We start from the raw sequence: 19,847 nt of genomic DNA, 5'->3' as shown, positions 1-19,847 counted from the left end.
GCCTTCAACCCTACAGGACTCTGGAGACTACCTGTTTGTAGTTAGCCAGAAAATGGGAGCCATTGCTCATCCACAGGCTGCACTTAGGAGCACGTGGCTTGTCCTGAGGACCAGACTAAGCTGTAACAAGGAGCTCAAGAAAGGAGAAGGAACTGTGTCTTGGATCTCTACAAGGTGGTTTTCCATATTGTTTGCCAGCAGGCACATGCTGGTCTAGTGATCTGATCAAGTAAAAATCTCTGAGAAAACTGGGAGGATTTACCAAAACAACCACCAGAATTCGACAAAAAGTCACATAACTCCTTCAACATTTATGATTCAGAGAATCTACAGTCACAGTAGCTCTCTCAAAACAGGCAACTCATCTCCCATGATATGTCACGGCAAGGACCTCTGATGACACACCTCTGTTTGCCACCGAGAGGGAGGAAAGGGAACAGTCATGGGAGATGAAGCTCGATCCCACACTTTGCTGAAAAGGAGCGAGAGCATCAGGCAGTCAGTTGAGAAGCCTTGTGAAAAACCACGGCTCCGTTTGTAATGAAAATGTTGACATAATTCCATGTTCAGCTAATATATTTTCAGTTTGGAAGTGCTCAGGGCTTTGACAGAGTATTAACATTTTCTTTGGAAGGCAATCATTTTCCCAAAAGTCTAATTGAGTTGAAAATCAGACTCCTTATTTAAAAAAATAGTATAAGTGAGAACTGTAAGCCAGAACAGGCTTCAAAATTTAAGACTGACTGCTCCTCTGACTACCTGCTTCCCCACAGAATCACCACCCTTTAGGACACATATTCACCCACAAATTCTTCTGTAAAGCTAAATAGGACATCCAAAAATTTCCTTAGGGATAAAAGAGCTGTGGAATATGTTCTTGATGCTACTTCAGGTCTTGGAAAGGCAGGAAGGAAATGTAGGAATGTAGGATAAAAAGGAAATCAGAGTTCAAGAAATGGATAAAAATCATAGTAGTTTTCCTCCTAAATTAAAACAAAAAAAGCATGTTTTCAACAACATCTCTTCCATTATCCTGATCAAATAGGAGAAAAATCACTTTCAAGAAGCTTTTAATTCAGCAAGTAACCAATGAGGCAGATGAACTGGAGGCTAGAAAGGGAGAAAGGGTCTAGGGCAGAAAGGGAGCTATAAAGTTAACATAACCTCCTTCTGTATTATTTTACACACCTATAGCTCACAACTGTTCCTGAATTAATGGTTTCTTTGTTTTCTTTATTTTCTTTTTTACTCCCTACCTCCGGATTAGGCACTTGAAAACACAGTGTCTGTGTGGACATCAAGGCTTTACCTGGCATTAACACACTGCCATAAATATCCAGGGCTGGAGCTCTGCTGATAACCCTTCATGTAGGGCTGTACCTGAGACAGCCTGGAGCTTGTCTGCACAGCACTCTTGGCTCAAGGCATGTTGCTCTTGGTTTGAGTTCTGCCCACACACACATAAAACCTCTTAACTTGAGCACAGTGGCACTTTCAACTCCGTTTGACTCGCCTGGGAGGGAGACAGGCTAAAATATAAGTGAAGTTCTCAGTCCTTTCTGTAATTCCTTCCATGTGCCCAGGCAAGATAAATTCTCCAATGGTACAGAACTCTGTAGCTCAGTTTACAGTGGTGCTAAGAATCATGCTAAGAAATGCCATACCTGAAGGTATGCAACATCAGTCATGGAAGGGAAATGTCACTGTGTGGCATTTCCACACCAGCCAAACTGACTCAAGAGGGGTAATTTGAGTGGAACCGGGCAACTGTTTTTCAAGGAGCACTAGTTTTGCCAGAATATAAAGTTTTTGAAGAATAAAACTCTCTGTGAAACTGGTATTTCAAATCTAGAGAATAGTTATAGCCAAGAGAACATGGGAAAGAATGTTGAAAATGTCAAAAGACTTCTTTTTCATGACTTTCAAGGAAAAAAGAAACCAAACTTGTCAACTTTTTGTTTCTAAAGAGCATTTTTTATTTTGGAACTGACTTGAACTCTTGAAAACAAAGGGAAAAGTTCTTCAGAGGGTAAAACAATAAAAAATTGTTTAGCTGATCTGAAATTAATTTTCCTATTTTCCAATTTTGTTAAACTTCCCTTAAAAAGAAATTATAGTTTATATTAGGGTGAAGCAGAAGATTGGGCTTTTTCTATCTTGATCACCTTATTGGATAAAACACCTTTTCATAGAGCCATAAACTTGGTAAGACATAACTCAAATCAGATTTAGGATAAAGTCACTGCTACAGACAGCCAGTAAATATCTGTATCTGGTGAAGTAGGACTCAAATTTCAGCAGTGAGAAAGGAAAATAAACCATAAGTAACATAACCAATTGACTGCACCTCAACAGAAGACAAGCTTTAACAAATTAAATCAGCAAAATAAGCAAAAAGAGCAGATTCCTTTCTGTTTCTTTTTTTTTTTTTCCTTGTTTGATCTTGGCCATTCAGAGTATCCTTTCTATCCCTGGCTAATTATAGGAGTAGGAATTCTGCTCTGGAGTATTCTGTATCTGTCATCACACCTGATGCATTGGGTATGACTTCTCTTTGGCATGTGAAACTCTGCTACAGACTGTACTTCTTTCCTTTTTGGGTCTTGGAGATGGGAAAGTGTAAGACTGTGATACAAACCTGCCGCTCAGGGAGCCGACTCCATGTGATGTCTAGGAAGCGTGAAATCCTTCCCCGAGCACACGCTTATGCACCACTTGAATTCCACAAATGTCCTTAAAACAAGTCTTCTATAAAATTTAAAGAAGGTGACTCGACCGCATTTCGTTTTTTCTGCAAATGCCATTTTCAGAAATGTCATTCAGAAATGTCACCATCAGGTTCAGCTCCTTGCTGAACCTCCCTTCTATCTTATTTTGTGTGTGTAGAAAGCGTGATGATGCACTGAGGCTCTGAAAAGCCTTTTTTTTGCATTGGCATTAACACAAATGACTGTTAACATAAAAAAACATAGCTGCTCACTTGTGCTTTGCTGGCTCATGGGCCCAAAAGCCCCCCTCTATCAGGTACAGCAAGCTTTGCCATCACTTGCCCTTCACTGCTATGCAGGATTTCTATCTTGTGTTAAGCCACACTCATTTTCCATCCCAATCCATTTCAACATCTAATTAACCTATCGAATGTTTTTTCCCACAGTGGATCATTAAGGCTAAAAAAAGGTCATCTGGCTATCCCAAATTTGTACACTGGAGCAGAAAATTAAACATCTATGGTAGTGTTATATAGAACTAGTCATTTGGTCCGCAGGAGAACTTAAGAAATTTGTTTTCCTGTAGTTTTGTGGATTCTTTAGCATCTAATACTGTTGTTGAGCTAATTTAGTGGGCTCTTCCCCCGTGAAGAGGGAAGGGCAGTTAGGAAACCATCAGGCCACACTTCTAAAGAATTTCAGATTACCAAACACAGGTTTAGGAATGAACAAGATTTTTAGAAACCTAAGGATCAAAGTGATACTGGTCTTAAAATCCCACTTGGCATCTCTCTGCAACTCAGGTCAAAGCAGACCTTTGAAGATGTTTACAGACCTTTAGTAATCTGCCTGAAATGGTCCTCAGTGACACTGGAATGTTCAAGAAAAAATATTTTGCTAATGTGTAGCCTAATCTATATATTTCAAACGGGGAGGGGAGGTCTGGGTTTTGCTGCAGCATTCTCAGAAATATCTACAAATAGTCAAACCGGAAACTTGGCATTTAGTCTCAGCTGCTTTCCCAAATGGACTGCAGGAATTTGCACAGACAAATCTGCCACTGAAGCCAGCAAGGGTTTTACCATGAAAGGTCCCAGTCCTGCACTGAGAATTAATTCTCCATTCAAACACACCTCTAAGAACTCCTTGCACAATCCTCACTGCAGCTTTGGACAAAAGGATGTGAAACAGGTAAATAATGATGTAAGAACAGGCAAAATGCGTATTTGGAGCCATTTAAAACAGATGTGACTGGGCACCGTGCATGTCATTTTGACACATCACTACTCCTTCTTGCAGAAGATGAGACTAGATGACTCACCCCAACAAACTTCCTGAGAAATTCCCTGGAGGATTCAACGTCTGTGTTGGAGAGCTCGATGTAGTCTCCCATCATTCCCTCTTCCGTGGCTGGCACATCCCGGTAGAAGTGCTTGGCCCTGGCGTAGAACTGCATCTCCCCATTGATGACTTGACTTGTCAAAGCATAAAGTTTCACTGCAAGCAGATAAATCACTATTTTATTGTTAATGACAGATATTTCTGGTTTAGTTAATGGCACAATGACAAAGACATATGAACTGAAGTTGAGCCTTCAAACCACCAGACCTGTTTCTGAAGCAACGGTGGAAGGAAAGGTGTTGGATTTAACCCTAGGAGACCTTGAAGGGACACAGTCTTTCTTGGGGAAATTCAGTGCCTCCCAGGCTCAGAGGGCACTTTTGTCATCCCTGTATGTTTTCATGTCAGTGCAAGATCATTTCAAGTTTGAAGTGAACACATACACCAAAGAGAGCAAGGAGTGTGAATTTTCCCGGAAAAGCTGTGGGTGGGATTTATTGCTCTGCAGAGTCATCATTTCTGTAATCACAAAGCTCACTGTTGTGCAGATTTCCAGATATGTTTTCCAGCCATTGACAGCTGCACGGAGAGTGCACCAAGAGGAGAGTGGATGAATGAGGCACTTGCTCTGGTTTATTTTTAGTGATACTGTACAGCCTGTAGCAGTGCAAGTAAGCTGAACCAAGGCACAGATGGTAGTCTCAGGCCTAGATGGGTGTACAGGAGGAGAGACAATTTAGGAGAGACAGTCCTAAATTTTCATCTGTCACAGATCAAGGAGCAAAGTAATGAGTGGGTGATATACTGGAAGGTTCCTGTGTGCCAGAGGCTTGGATGTTTCTTTTCATTGCTTGGCTACTTTGATGGTAATATACAGCAATCAGTAGTTTGAAGCTTGTTTTATTAGAACCCGTGAGCTTTGCTGGGTAAAGGGCTATTTCCCCCTATCTTTTAAAAAGCTGAGGTCTATCCTCTGCATCCTGGGTTCTCCTATATTTGATGTGCATCAGCATATCCAAAGAAGTTGTGTTTTGCAGCTCAGAAGTTTGGACTATAGCAGGCTATAAAATTTGCTCTGAAACCATGCCCTCTGACTATCCCATGTGCACACACAAGTGCCCAGGCATTTTCCTGTGTGTGTGACAGACCTTCCAACACAAACACAACTGCAAGCCTGACAGAGAAAGCCAAGTAATAAGGAGGGATAGAGTCACACTGGGCACAATTCCTTGTGAGCACCACCTTGCAGCGTGAGACCAGCTCTGCTGCAGGTTCCCTGTGTGCTTGAGGAACTGGAAATGATCCAGCAGCAAACACCTTTTGGGTTAATAACAACAGGAAGGGAGATCTCCCTGCCCCTGCACACACAGCAGGGCCAGGGAGCAGTGCTTGGTCACTGCATCTTTAAACTTCCCCGGGAGCACTGCCAGTCACTGCTGGGAAGGGTCTGACCAGGCCATGCCTTGCTTATGCCAGCTGGGGAGCAGGAATTATGCCTTCCACACAGAGGATGAGAGTTAGGCCACAGGCCCTGAATATAAGCCTGGAATGTATTTATTGAGGGCAAGCAAGCTCAGCAGGGAATGATAAGTGTGTGCCTGCCCATCCTCAGCAGGAGAATGACATTTTGGAGGCAAATGAGGGGGGGGACAAAGGAAGTAGGATGGGGAATAATTACCACCAAGGACCACTCGGAACAGAATAGTGCTATTGGGTTACACATAAGCAGCATGCCCGGCATATCCTTCATCCAACAAAAGCAGCATTACAGCCCCTCTTGTCATCACCTGCTTAAGTCAACTGCTGAACGGATACTATTAAAGCTTTAATCCATTACACATTTATGTTATGCCTGAGAAATTTATACCACAAGAAGCACTGAGCCCAGCAAGGGTCAAACCTGAGAGTTTTACACACTCTGATTATATTCACATACTCAGAAGAAACCATTTAGCTGAAGAAATTAATACAAAGGGGGCAGCAGCCAATCCCCAGCACAAGTTGGCCAGGGTGGTTCCCAGAGCCTGGGAAAAGGACTCCATTGGTGGCTGTGATTCTTCCAGTAAGTGATCTCCATCTTTCCCCAGGAGTGGCAACATTTTGTCTTCTGTGTGTCTCCTTTTGCTTCTTTTCAGAGGCCAGCCTGTCTGGTGAACAGAACTGAATCCCTGCATGGTGGCTTTGCAAGATCTTCCATATAAGAGTCCAGTGATGATTCCAGGGCTTGTTTAATGGACCTGTCAAGGGACAGTGATTTATCCCATTTTGTTAAATTGAAGGGAAAGGCTTTTACAGGCTGTCTGCACAACAGGACAGCATGAACAACAAATATTCAGAGTCCTTCTACTCAAAACATGAGCCTGACCTGAGGCAACACATGGGGACGATATGCTGTTCAGGATAGCAGATCTGTAGTGTGTGCTCTCAGATTTCTCACTCAGAACCAGTATCAGGCTTGCAGAATTCCTGCCGGGACTCGCATGCACACACCAGCTGACTGCAGCTCCTCCCGGGCCAGCTGGGGCCCCAGAGCCCTGCCTTACGTGCTGGCATCCAAAACCAGCTCGGGGTCAGCATCCACAGGGGCTTCTCCACGCATCAAACTGTGCAAAGATCTTTTTATGCATGTCTCCCACCCGAGGGCATGCAAGGACACAGGCTAACACAAAGACTGGCACTGTACCCAAAGTCTTCTCCTGTGGACCCACAGTTTCACTTGTGCAGTGTGAGATCTCCAGAGGTGATTTTCACCTCTTGCTCCCTCGGTGTTACTCCTCCCTCTCAGGAATTTGCAGCACTGCCAAGTCTCCCAATGCACAACCCAATTTTCCAGACACAGCCAATCAGCCTCACCTCTGGTCTGCCTTGCAGCTGTGCCTGGCATGCAGTTCCAGCAGCATATCCACAGGGAGAGGGAGCTTTGCAGCTTGCAGGAATCTACCCCAAAAGAGAAGTGCACAGAGGCACACAAGTCCTTGGTGGCACTCGGTGCTGCAGCCCTGCTCCAGCATGCCTCCCCCTCATCACAGGGCCTATCTAGCAAGAGGCATCTCCCTTTCCATGACCCATGTGGGACTATCTTGTGCATCAGGAAATGAAATACTTGTGAGGCCTGTTACAGATACACAGCCTGAGTTCAATGAACTCTGTAAAGTAGGGCATGGGCAGGAGAGGATGATGGAGGCTCTCAGACATTATAGAGTGGGCAGCTGTCTAACATACGAGGTTTTCTGTGTTAAGGCAGGTAACTTGTAAGATTTAAGGTTAGAAATGTGTTTCCAGTAAATTAAGAAGAAATCTTTTCCATGGCACAGTTGTCCCTTGTCTGAATCTGCTGGCAAGTCCCCCAAATGGAGACAGTTAAAGGAAACCCACTGCAAACTCAGGCTGAGGGTAGGAACTGGCTCCCTAAAGGTCACTCCAGTCATGAGACATTAATAATTTTCAGTCACTGCAAACGCAGTCTGGATGCAGAGTGGTGATCTACAGCTGAATGCCAATGCATGAACTAGACAGACACAATCCACCTGAGCCTTCTGCCCTGCAAAGTCCAGAACATTATCTCTAATATTTTCTTATGGATCAGTCAAAAATGTTGTTTTCCAGTGCATCTGGTCCAAATCTCTAAAGAAACTGACCACTTAATAAACAATTCCAGGTGCAATCCCAACCTGCAGTACACTGTCCTACAGTTCTTGGTTGCAGGGTTTACTCAGCTAAATTTCCCTGGCAGAAGTAAATGCTGCAAGTAATTTTTTTGAAGTTTTTATTTCTGAACATTATTTTGTGGCTCCAACTGCTTTCTGCAAGATACTGAACTAATTCCAGTTTGGCTGAGCATTCCCTTCTAAATGCAACATCTGCTTTGTGCATCAGCTGAAAAATAGTTATCTGTGTGCAGGGTAGAATTTACCTCTCAGCTGTGGTCTAAGAACCATGTAAATTCTGTTTTATAGAGGATGAACATCATCCCGCCCCCAGAGCAGATTTTACTTACAGACATGTGCCTCACACACAGGAATATTTGTCTCCAGGGATGGATCATCTAAGTTTTCCACTGCAGATCTCACCCCACTGGCACCGAGTCCCACAGCCCATGTAAACATGTGCATAATTTCCAGCATCTGAGGAGCTCCATTAAAGTCCACTGGGCTTAAGGGCACTCACACACATTTAAGTACATTGTTGGACCAGGGCCTAAAGTTACTCATGTCTTTTATTTATAAATGTTACCCTGGTCTGTAAAAGTGACATGTTTCTCTTAACAGGCTGTGATACCAGATATGCTCAGCTCCTAAGTAAACACGACTAAAAGTGCTCCACCACTGAACCTGGCAGTGGAGTGGGGGGAGCGTGGAGTTAGCATAGCTTGAAGGAAGCTTTGTACCTTGCTGACCCTGGGCAGCACTGCAAGATTCAATGTGAGGCTTGATTTCAGCATTATTATTCATGCTTAGGGTTAAGGACACGCTTAACTACCCTGCGAGGTCACAGTCTTCTCCTGCTAAAGGACCAAAGTGCTGCTTTAGTCGTTTAATACTGTTTACACAGAGATATCTGGATCCAGTCTTGAAGCCTGAGAAGTTCAGTTCGATTCTGCTCAGCTCTACTCTGAACTGAACTGGCAAATGACATTCTGCAGAGATGTTCAGACCTGCCACATTCTGTCCTTTCCATTGCAGCACTGGATCACAGGATAATCCAGGTTGGAAGGCACCTCAGGAGACTTAATCCAAATTTATGCTCAAAGCAGGGACAGACATGACAGCAGATGAGGTTCCCCAGGACTTTATTCAGCTAGGTTTAGAAAGCCTCCAGTGACAGACAATTGCATAACTTCACCAAGCAACCCATTCCAATGCCTGACTGTCCTCTTGGGGAAAGAGTTTTTCCCTATACCCAGTCTAAACTACTTTTGTTTTGATTTATAGCCACTGCCTCTTGTCCTCCAGCCTCACACCACTATGCAGAGCTCAGCTTCATCTTCTTCATGATCTTCTTGTAGGTACTAGCAAGGTGATGTTTGGTCTCCCCTCTGGCTGAACATTCCCCATTCCCTTTGTCTTCACAGGGCATGAGCTCCAGTTCCCCCACCACCCTGGAGGTCATCCAACTCGCTCCAGGTCATTTCCTGCATTGGGAGTTCAACATTCCACAAATGTGGTCCAAAGACTGCTGCAGAAAAGGGGATAATCACTTCCCTTGATGCACCAGCCATGCCTTTGTTATAACATCCCAGGATACTGTTGGCTGCCTCTGCTGCCAGGACACGCTGCTGCTTCACATTCAGTTCCTGTCCAGAAAAACCCAACCAGTGGGGCTGTTCCCCAGCCAGTCCCTGCCCAGCCTGTGGTGGTGCTATTTTTCTTTCCAGGTACACAAGCTGGCATTTGGCTTTGAATTTCAGCGAATTTGAATGGTACCAGTTTGCCACTGCCTCCTTCCTCCAGCCTATTTAGGTGCTTCTGCATGGCAGTCCTGACATGTTGTGAAGTTCCCTGGATGTGTATTCGCAGTGCATGAGCTACCCGACAGTACCTGTCCTCATGCCCACTTTTCCCTCATGCCAGTAACCACGGAGTAACACATATGGAATGTTCACAGGAAGCTTGGGCTCACAGTCCATTCTCCATGGAGTCAAAGCAATTTGGATAAGCTGGCAACAGGCTTGTAAGCTCTTTAGTGAAGTTTTAATGAGTCAGGTCATGCAAAGCCGGGCAGAGGGGATCTCTAGTCTGATAGGAACATTTTACAAAGCTTGTTGGCTGGGAATGGAAATTCAAATAAAATTCAGACAAGAAATAAAATACAGTTTTACAAGAGTGAAGCAATTAGGCCTGGAAACAGCTTAATGGTGACTGATGTATTCTCAGCAATTTGAAGCCCTTAAACCAAGATATTTTTGTTTGCATAAATACATACTGTGACCCAGACATAAGTTACAAGCTGAATGCAGAACTTTTACATGAAATACTAAGCTAGATGGTCATAATGGTACTTTCTAACCTTAAAATGATCTATTGGTACTTACACTAACAGTTAACAATGCAGAAAATCCTGCTCAGTTTCTAATATGTTGTGTTTATTTTCAAAACAATGAAAGAATAACATTTTCATAGACTTCATGAGCCTTCATCGACCTGTAATTGACTTTCCTTCCTTTACATCTTTCCTTCCTGTCCATCATTCACAGCTACCTGCCACTAAGTATAGAACTATTTATCTTCCAAGTTTCATTTCAAATAGCTGCAGATATTGCTGCATTAAAAAAGCCCCATCAAAACACTAAGATAACAAACAGAAATGCTTTTTCTCTTTACAGGACTCGTGAGTTCTACCCTCCTGAGCAGAGTTCTCACTGGGATCTGTATTGTTCACATAATCAGGTAAGATAATCCTCTCACCTAAACGGATCAGTCAGTTAGGAAGGAGCTCTCAAGAGTTCACTGCGAAGAGCAGTTTATTGCAGAGACTCATCCTTTCCATCTTTAAATTCTTACAGTTCTGACATTGAGTGTAGGCTGAATAATTCTGCTTAAAACATGACTTGCTAATGTAATACAGACTCAAGTCAAATCTACTTTTTAGCTATATTATCCTATGGAAATTTTCTTTCTTGTTCAGGGTCAAATTTTCCTAAAAAGTGAACATTCATTTTCTGTATTTAAAAAAAAAAAAAAAAGTCTTGGTATTCTGTACCAGAGGCTGTTACTGGAATTTGTCTATAAACAAATGTTTTAGAAGCATTTTCCTCTCAGAGAACAAACTGTAGGCTAGACAGCCTGCTGCAGAGATCAGGGTAGAGAAGACTCTTGAAAAAAAATTTAAATCATTACCTTCCAAGCACTTGTCCAAAACAATACAAACAACAGGGCTAAGGACACCCAAAATGACAACAAAACATGTATCAGGCAACAGAAGGTAAGGCCTGTCAGCTCTGCTAGTTTGGCATTTGTCCTTCCAAGTTCCAAACAGGTCAAAGTGTGTTTTACTCAAACGGTGACAAAAAAAGGAACTGTCTGCCAGAAACCAAACCTTTCTTTCACTCTGGTCTTTCCCTTGCCCTCTTCTAACAATTCCTGGAGTACTAAGGTAAAACAACAGGGTACTAAATAAGAGGGAGCTGAGAGAGAGAGAGCACCAAACGATTCCGGGCTTCTCTAAACTACTACACTTACTGCCACTAATGTGTCTGCCCTCTACCATAAAACATGATACACCTTCCCAGAGCACGGTCACACACACACAGACACTCCTGCCCACTGGCTACTCACCCAGGGGAAGCTTCTCCAGCAGATAAAGGTAACACTTAAAGAAGTCATTTTGGATTGCCTTGTGCAAGACAAAGGACATACTGTGCCGACAGAGTTCTTCGTCGGTCTTGTGCCAGCGCGACTTGAAGGCCAAATGTGCTGCTTTATACGCCATGATGAAGATGTTTTGTGAGGGTGGACAGCTGCTGTGGCTGGTGCTCTCTGCAGGACCTGTCCTGCTGAAGAGGCAGAGGCAGTGTCATTTAAATTGAGGCACCGTGCTGTCATTCTATATCGGGGTGTGTGCCGAGAGCGGCGCAGGGGGCGGAGGCGGGCGAGGGGAGTGAGAAATGCTGGCTCTTGGCACTGGCTCACAGCAAGCTCTGGAGTGTCGCCCTCTGAGACAAGCAGGTGCTGGAAAGTGGAAAAAAAATCACCCAGGAAATTGCTTAGCCAGGGTAAAAGTATATCTACTCCAAGAAAGAGTAGCTTTAATTCAATTACACTTCTCCTAATCTATTCATCCTTCACTTCAAAGGAACTCAGATATTATCCAGGATCTCCCTCTTTTATATCTCACAGGGTGGTTTTGTTTCTGTGTGTCTCCCTCACTATTAGTTCTTCAGTCAACAGGAAGGCCAGAAGACAGAACACGGATGTGCCTCTACACAAACTGTGTGTCCTAATAAACTGTGATTACAGCAAGCAAAGAGAAAGCAACAGATTCATCTTCAGGCTTTGTCACTGTGTGTGACAGGGCAAGCTACTTTCTACAATTTGCCTGGGCTCATTTAATCTGCTTAAATCATATAGACTACCTCATCAGCAGGGACTAGCTGGAAGGAATTGCTTTCTGGCAACACAGGAATGGTAAAGTCAGGGAAGGATAAGAACTTTTTGCTTTAGTTAACAAAATACACAGAAGAACAACAGGAGATAAACTTCCTGTTAACAAATGTGGACAAATTTCTTGTCTGGGAAAGAGCAGGTTCAGGCCACTACATAAAGGGGGCTGTATACCACAAGTATGTCCCAACCCCGAGGAAGCTCAGGCCCACAAGGGACAAGGAGAGACCAGTACTGCTTCAAAACCTCGTTTGTCCCGTGGCAGTTCAGGCTCTTGGTGTGGTACAGCCTCAAGACTCTCGAGTTGCAAAGGTACCTGGCAAGGGGATAGGGACTTGTACTGACTGCACTGACCTCCACACAGTGTGCCCAGCAGTGCTGCTTTTTTTCAGGCTGTTTATTCCAGCTGTCTGCAGTGTAAGCAAACTATGATGCAGCAACGCAGAGTCAGGAAGTTGGATGTTTCCAACACAAAAGGGCTGCCATATGTCCTGAGCAGCACTGCAACCTCCTGACAAATATCTGATCAAGCTTCTAAGAGCAGCACAAGGATGACCCAGCCTTTACCAAGGAAAATCACTAGTAATTTGGCTACAGGTGATGCTTTAGCAATGCATCAATTAAAGCCTATTTTTCAACATAATTTTCCTTTTGGAGCAATCAATCTCTGTTTCTCTGCTTTGATATTACTTATTCAAAGTATTTAGGGGCAAAACTATCCCTGGCCTTTTTTGTTTCCTTAAACTACCATCCTGTACTACTCATTCTCACCTAACTGCACTGGCACATGCTCCCCTGCTCCAGTCTATGTGATTGTGCAAACGTGTTGGTGAACAGACCAATGAATAAATCTTATTCAGAAAAATATACTTATTTTTCTTTCAAGTGGGATCAGTTCCCCAATCCAGCCCACAGCTGACACAAGGGAATTTGTCATGTGCTGCACTATGGGGGCTGGAGCAGCCACCTGGGATGGCAATGTGGAGGTGGGAGCCATCCAACAACAATACACAGTGGCCTCATCAATAATGCAGATCTCCCTGCTTCATCCTGTCAGAGAGGTGTGCCCAAGGGAGTTCCACAACAGCCAAAGGTGATTTAAGTAATGGAAGATATGTTTCTACCTTTCCACTCCTTCCTGCTTGCATACTCCCTTGTTGAGGTGTCTGCTGAGACATTTCAGGCTTTTTTTGTCTGGTTAGCACTACGAACAAGCTCAGTGTAGAGCTTACAACTGCCAGGGAAATGCAAGAGGGGAGGCAGAAATGTGCAGCTGAGGATGGGATGGAGAGAGTGGGATCATGGGGGTGGTTACATCAGCTCTAGTGCCACTGCACCAGAGTCTGAGCCCTTCCTTGAACAGAGGGTGATGTTCACGCAGCCTTAGAAATTCCCTTGAAATAACTCAGTCCCAAAATTCCTCCCAGTTATGTATCTATCAGAGAAGTCAGGCTCTCTCCAACTAATTCTAAAGTATCTGGGCCTAAACACAATCCTGGTGCATGTCTTGGTTTTCTCACAGATCTGACCCTTTCTCTTTGCTTATCTATTTTCAGCCACTCGCCCGTCAGCGTGCCAGGAACGGATGTGTCAAGACAGCACGTTAATGCTTTGGAAAGCAAGCTTACAAAAGACACCCCTAGAAGTGTCAGGACCCACCTGTTCAGCATTTGACACCGTGTTTCACATCTGCCATGGCTGCAGTTTTGGCAATGCCCATTGTGTAGCAAAGTGACCCCTCTACTTAGAGACAGCAGTGACTCCAAGCATGAAGCCTAAGCCCTGATGTGTCCTAGTGGAGTCAAATGGTGGGACAGGACTATGGAGGGTTCTGGGACCACAGCCCCAGGAATCCCCATAGCTCTGACAGTCAGGAAGTCCACATGGGCCTCGGCTTTTAGCTGTGCCAGGAGGATGTGAAGCATGAAGGCAAAAAAGTGCATTCTCTATCATTTAATGCCCTGGTAGTGATCTTTTCATAACACACTCCTCCTAGTCCACTTTCCTTAGGAAAACAGCATAACAATCATGTTATGTGTGTCTCTGTTGCTGACTTTTACTACCCCACCACCAATCAACATTTAAACCTCTCTATCTCAAACAGATCCCAGAACTATTTCAAAGATTGCATCAAAACTGTAGATGAGGTAGAGAGACAGGTCTCATCCTGGTGTCACTCAGCAAGGTGAGCCTTGCTCTTATGAGACACTATAAAACCCATAAGGATGGTTGGTCACATCCACACTTGTCTTTCCATGGTACCATTCTCAACCACCCAACACAAATGTGTCAAAAAAACAGTTCTGAAAAAAATAGGATTAGTTCACAGAAACTGTGAACCATGCCAGCACTACAACATGCCCACATTTACATTAACAAGAACTGTGGGGCTTGAGTACGGGCACGATGGCACCCATGCTACTTGTAGGATCACTGCTGAAAAGCTTAGTTACCTTTCTAAAACAGCTATTTAGCTTTTGCTGAAGTTGAAGCCAGCTAGCCAACCTTCCTCTTGGTAGGAGGGACAGTGGAGAATCTGGACCTCTGGACAAACTGAAGCCCTACACTAAAATAACAGTCTACACATCCATAATGCATGACAGTCCTTGGCTCCAACAGCTTTTAGTCTAAAATAAGAATGTGCTTGTATTTATGTGGGTCAGCAAATAGTTCCTCTGTGTGTCTTCCTCTTCCTCCCCGTGAGATCAGGCAGTTCTAGGGGGGGTTTAGCATGGATTAAAATGAAGGATCAGCTAGAGCAGCTTCTTGTTAAAAGACCTTCAGCTGATCTCTGCCTGAGAGAAGCAGGTTTAAAATAAGGCATCAGATGGCTTATGATGAGTTATGCAAGATCCAAGGTGGATCTGGTTGTTGGAGCATCAGGGTATTTAAAGAGAAGTTGTACTGGCCTTTGCATTAGTAGGTAACCACCTGTCTGTGCAGACCTGAGCTGTACACACTACTCCTGAAACACATCAGCTGCACAGCAATGAAAAACAAAACCATGTGCACCAGCTCAACATATCACACAGATCACAAAGGGTCAATTTTGCCTTTAAATTACTGTGTTCTGCTTACAAAACACCTGGTATGCAATCCAATTTCCACATGGACAAACCATCAGAATTGCTGTAAGATGTCTCCTCACCTTAAAAAGGCCTCTATTAATTCTTCTCCCTCACACTCATGCCTGGCATATGCTGTCAGGAATAGATGTGGTTAAAGCAAGTAATTTTTGTTTTATCTTTGACAACAAGATTTTAAAAGTTCCTGAGAACCACAGGATGATGTTGACAGAAGAGGCACAGGCAGAGAGCACACATGTAGTTGTGAGGGCAGAGAAGAACAGCTGCAGGTTGGGTGGCAGGTGGGAACCTTTACAACTGACTGCTGCTGCCTGGATTGTTCTGCTGCAGCTTCGGTGGCTTTTTCAGAGCAACAGTGAACGCCCATGTCTGGGTGTCAGGCTGGAAAATACTAATATGACAATGGATGCATTAATTGTCTGACTTTCTTAGTCACAATCCTCACCCACCTAAACTCCACTCATGGGTCCAATTAGACTTAGCAATTTTCAAAAGTATTACTGTGAAAGTAATTTGGTTTTGAGTTGACTGTAGAATTGACAAAAAATAGTGGTTTGGGTTGATGAGAAACTGAAATATTTCCCTTTTCTCACCCTGAAAAAAAATTTCTGTTTCAGGCCAAACAAAATGTTTTGTTTGTTTGCAGGACTATTTCCCTTCTTCAAATTTTTATTTGTTTGTTTGTAATCAAATTTAGGTAAATTTAGTTTCTGCCTTTCATTTACAAGGGCAAACAAGAACAATGTTGTCACCAGCAGACTGATCAGTCTTGCCAAATCACTGTGAAAAATGACCCAAGGAAATGCAGAGCAAAACAGGTCCTCAGGCAAAGACCCAACCTTGGGATAGACTGCTGATTCTCAGGAGAAACCCTTTTTTGAACCACATTTCCAAAGCAGAGTTCACTGCCTGTAGGTCAGGATGACTCACACCCTTCAGGGCATATCCTGCACAATTCCCAGGCGCTTTCATGGGTGCAGTCACAGCAGCAATCTGTTATCATTTACACAACTGGAATTTAGCAATCTGGAATTCCATCTAAAGCAACTAAAGACAGCATGTGAGCCCTATGGGTAAATACATTATAATTCATGTAAATGAAATTGGCCAGAGCTCTGTCCCTATGGAGGGAATACACACTTCTTTTCCTCCAATTCTTCTAGCTCTGGTGCCAACACTAAATTACTTTTTAAAGGGAGTGAGAGAAGTCCTCTTAGGTAGGAGAGGGAGCCTGTCTCCTCATGTCCCAAGCACAGCGACAGCCACAGCACGACGCTGATCTGGAGATCCACAAACAGTAGGCCAAGGTAAATAGCAATATTTGGGGTGGACTCCTGCATGCTCTGGCCACGAGCATTTTGTTTGGTTCTGCTTAGGGACTCTCAGTAGTTCTGGGGCTGAAGGGAAGGAAGGGCAGGGTTCCTGATGAAACTGCAGCAGGAGCTGCTCTGTTGTTCCTGATAAGAAGCATGACAGCTGTGCCCACAACATCTGGTTTTCATTGAACCCTAGTGAGAGTTCCTTGCTGAGTCTCTTCCACCCCATATGTGGTGGTTTAATTGATGGAGCCTGAGAAGGTTTTAGGTCCAGCGTGGAATGCCGCCTTTTGCTGTGATATGTGACTCCACATACAGTAAGGGCTGGGCTGCTCAGAGGCATCTTTTAAAAGCATTTCTTCTCAATATTGAATTTTGAGTCTATTGCCCTCTGTTGGCTCAAGCACAGGATAAAGCTCCCTTTTGAGGTGAAAGCTAACAAAAATCTCCTTCTGGCTGACTGGCAGGGCTTGTGGGTTTTGGGAAATGCAGGATCAAGTCAGCTGTAGTCTTGTGTGTGCATGTGTGCATAGTTCATATCCCTTCACAGCTCTGTTTCAAATGCAGGCACAGCCCTAACCAAGGAGGAAGGGGGACTGGAAACTGGCTGTCTCAGCCATTGTGGACTGCACATGAGATGAGAGTTTTAAGGAGTGACTGGAGGGGATAGTGGTTTGGTGAGCTGGGATAAGGAAGATGTTGCACACTCAGGAAACAGCACAAAAAGCAATACAGTAAAGCCTGTGGGAGAACTGGGCAAGTGGGAGATAAGTTACCATTCATGTCTTTCAGCTCTGGCACGCAAATGCCAGAAATGCTTTGGTGAAAGGTCTCTCAAGGCTTTATTTTCAATTCCAAAGCAAAAGAAAGATGGCAGCCCAAACCATCAAAGCTCCTTCAGCACACAACGCTGCCAGAAAAAACATGCCTTTCCACTTCCTCTCAGCTGGATCCTTCCTACCTAAGGCATGTGACTGACCCATCTGCTCAGACCAAAGAGCTACTGGCCAGTTATCCTGTGTCTGACAGCCACTGGCAGCAGTGCCTAGGGAACACAGCCTAAATCCATTAGCTAGGAAATGTACTTTGGCTGGCTCTTAGCACCTCCATGCTGCTCCTGCACAGAGCCAGACCAGGTATTTTCCTGAGCTCTTAGAAGGCACAGGCATGAAGCCTCCCATCCTGGGAATACCAGGGCACACCCCAGTGATGTGACATGGCAGTGGTGATGCCAGGAGGGAACAGCCTTTCTGCAGAGTGTGAACATCAGGACAAAAGAGAAACTCCAACCTGAGCAAGAAGAAAGGAGTAACAACAGATCTGTAGAAAGAAGGGCTGTGGGCACTAGAGAGATCATTTCACCTTCTGCAATATGCCTGTCCTTTTAGAGAGGCTGAGATGTTAAAATCCAGACTTTCAGACCTGGAGCTCTGTGGATCTCTCCCTGCTGTTGGCTTGGAGGGCAAACATCAGACTGGCATTTCCCTGATCTGGTACAGCAGCACATTTCACACATGGTGAACATCCTTTTTGTTAGGACAGTTCAAACTGAACTGGAAAATGTGCTGTTCTTTGAGCCACACATGATTTTTCTTTTAGATTTGTGCCTTACTGCTTCTACCTAAAACAAGCCCCATGTCTCCCCTCACTTGCCATCTATCCTGGAAGATCCACACTGGACAAGAAAGTGCCTGTGCTGCAGCCAGTCTGGAGCTGCTCTGGGCCAGCTTGGCCAGCCTGTTCATCTGTGCTGTCTGTCTGTCTGTCTGGCGAGTGTGCACAGAGGGACTGACCCCTCACTGCTGCCAAAGAGCTGAACTCTGCTTAACTCTCCCTCAGCACAGTCCCTAACACAGGTCTCTCTCTCTCATCTACCTGGCAGCCAGAGCACACAAACCTCTAGAAACTTAATTAACTTTCAGACTCTGCACATCTTTCAGTGGTGGCTGCACTTGGCCAACATGTCATTAAGTTATTAGAGAGAGGGAGAAGAGACCTGAGAAATGCATGGATAGGTAAGGCAAGATAAAACTAATTTCCTGAGGAAGCCAAAGAAAAATGAGCTGAAAGGAAAAAAGAAAAGTTGACTGTAGGGAACAAATGACAAGTGACCTTGAAAGACCTCTCGCACCTTCAGCTCCCAAGAAGGAAGGGTCTGGCAGAACCTGGGTGTGGTGTGTGCACACCAGGGAAATGAGAGAGGTTCAGGAGCTGTAAACAGCATTTTTTGTGGATCAGTAAAAGTATCAGGAGTATAATACCCCCTGCATTCCAGATACAGTGTGACATTGCTGGCTTGGTCACCCTCCATCCTTAACCTGTCTCTCAGTTGTGTGGAGTTTCACAGGATCAGGAGCTCAGCAGTTAAGTCCTGTGCACGCCCTGAACACCAAACTCAGTGTCTGAAAAAATAAGTAATAAGTATCAAGGGGCAAGGAAATCAGATTAAACCCAACTCCTGGACAGTATAAACACACAGGAACTTGGATTGCAGAGACTATAAACACACCTCTTCTTGTGAAATACTGCTCTTACTGAGAGGAGTGGCTCCAAATTTGCAAAACCCACCTTTGTTCAGAACTGAAGCAGAAAATGGAATGATCAAGACTGGAAACTATTTGCTTCTTTTTATTAACATTTTCTATCTGAGCTCTCAGACTAGAACCATTCAAAAGCCAAATGTATGCGTGTTGTCTTTTGGAACCAAAAAAATAATCAAGACATGAAAAGTTCGAGATGGTTAAGTGTTTCCTCCAGAGGCTGGGGATTAGCAGTCTGGGCAAGTAGCAGAGGAGGGAAATAAAAAAAAAAAAGTAAAATAAAGGAAGAAACTCTTAAGTGACCTGACAAGGGAAACTTAAATCTTATTTTTAAGAGGTTAGGTTGTACTAAGGCTTGAAAAATTAAATCCACAGCTGTCTCTAGAGGACTATATCTCACTAAGAAAGCTTCAAGTAAGTTTATCATGTATCCAACACCTAGACATTGGACCTCAGGGACCACTAGGATAATATTTCCTCTGGATTAGCAAGAAAGCTAGCAAGTGACATTTGTATGAGACTAACTTTAAGTTTAAGGGGTTTTCTTATTATGATAAATGAAGAATGAGCATATTGGGAAGGAAAGCTCTTACAGTTTGTAAATCTACTTCATCCCCACTATTTGTTTAAAAATGCACTGTTATCTCCTAAATTAGTTTTATTTGGTGACATCAGTAATTTGATGGTTTTATGTCTGTCATCCTCCCAGTGAGGATCAACGTGTTCTTTAGGAGCAATATTTTTAATCTCATAATCC

The 19,847-nt window shown here is 44.0% G+C and overlaps 1 protein-coding gene across 7 annotated transcripts in view; it reads right to left on the bottom strand.

Moving 5' to 3' along the window:
- The window catches only part of METTL11B (methyltransferase like 11B), a 31,022-nt gene that overhangs the window by 4,968 nt on the left and 6,207 nt on the right, over positions 1-19,847 (bottom strand). For 2 of the 7 annotated variants that reach the window (XM_027694689.1, XM_027694690.1), the window contains exons 3-4: positions 11,324-11,541; positions 4,030-4,205 (exon numbers count right to left, since the gene is read on the bottom strand). In XM_027694689.1, coding sequence (XP_027550490.1) covers positions 4,030-4,205; positions 11,324-11,541 — 394 coding nt within the window. Of the gene's footprint in view, positions 1-4,029; positions 4,224-11,323; positions 11,542-19,847 lie in introns of all 7 variants that reach the window. The other 5 variants (XM_027694692.1, XM_027694693.1, XM_027694694.1 and 2 more) reach the window with 3 other exon arrangements.

The sequence above is a fragment of the Neopelma chrysocephalum genome, unplaced genomic scaffold (genome assembly GCF_003984885.1).
Source record: "Neopelma chrysocephalum unplaced genomic scaffold, ASM398488v2 Primary Assembly neopelma1_98, whole genome shotgun sequence".
NCBI classification, from domain to species: domain Eukaryota; kingdom Metazoa; phylum Chordata; class Aves; order Passeriformes; family Pipridae; genus Neopelma; species Neopelma chrysocephalum.
Note: the sequence above shows the minus strand (reverse complement) of the source record. Positions and strands in the feature narration are given on the sequence as shown.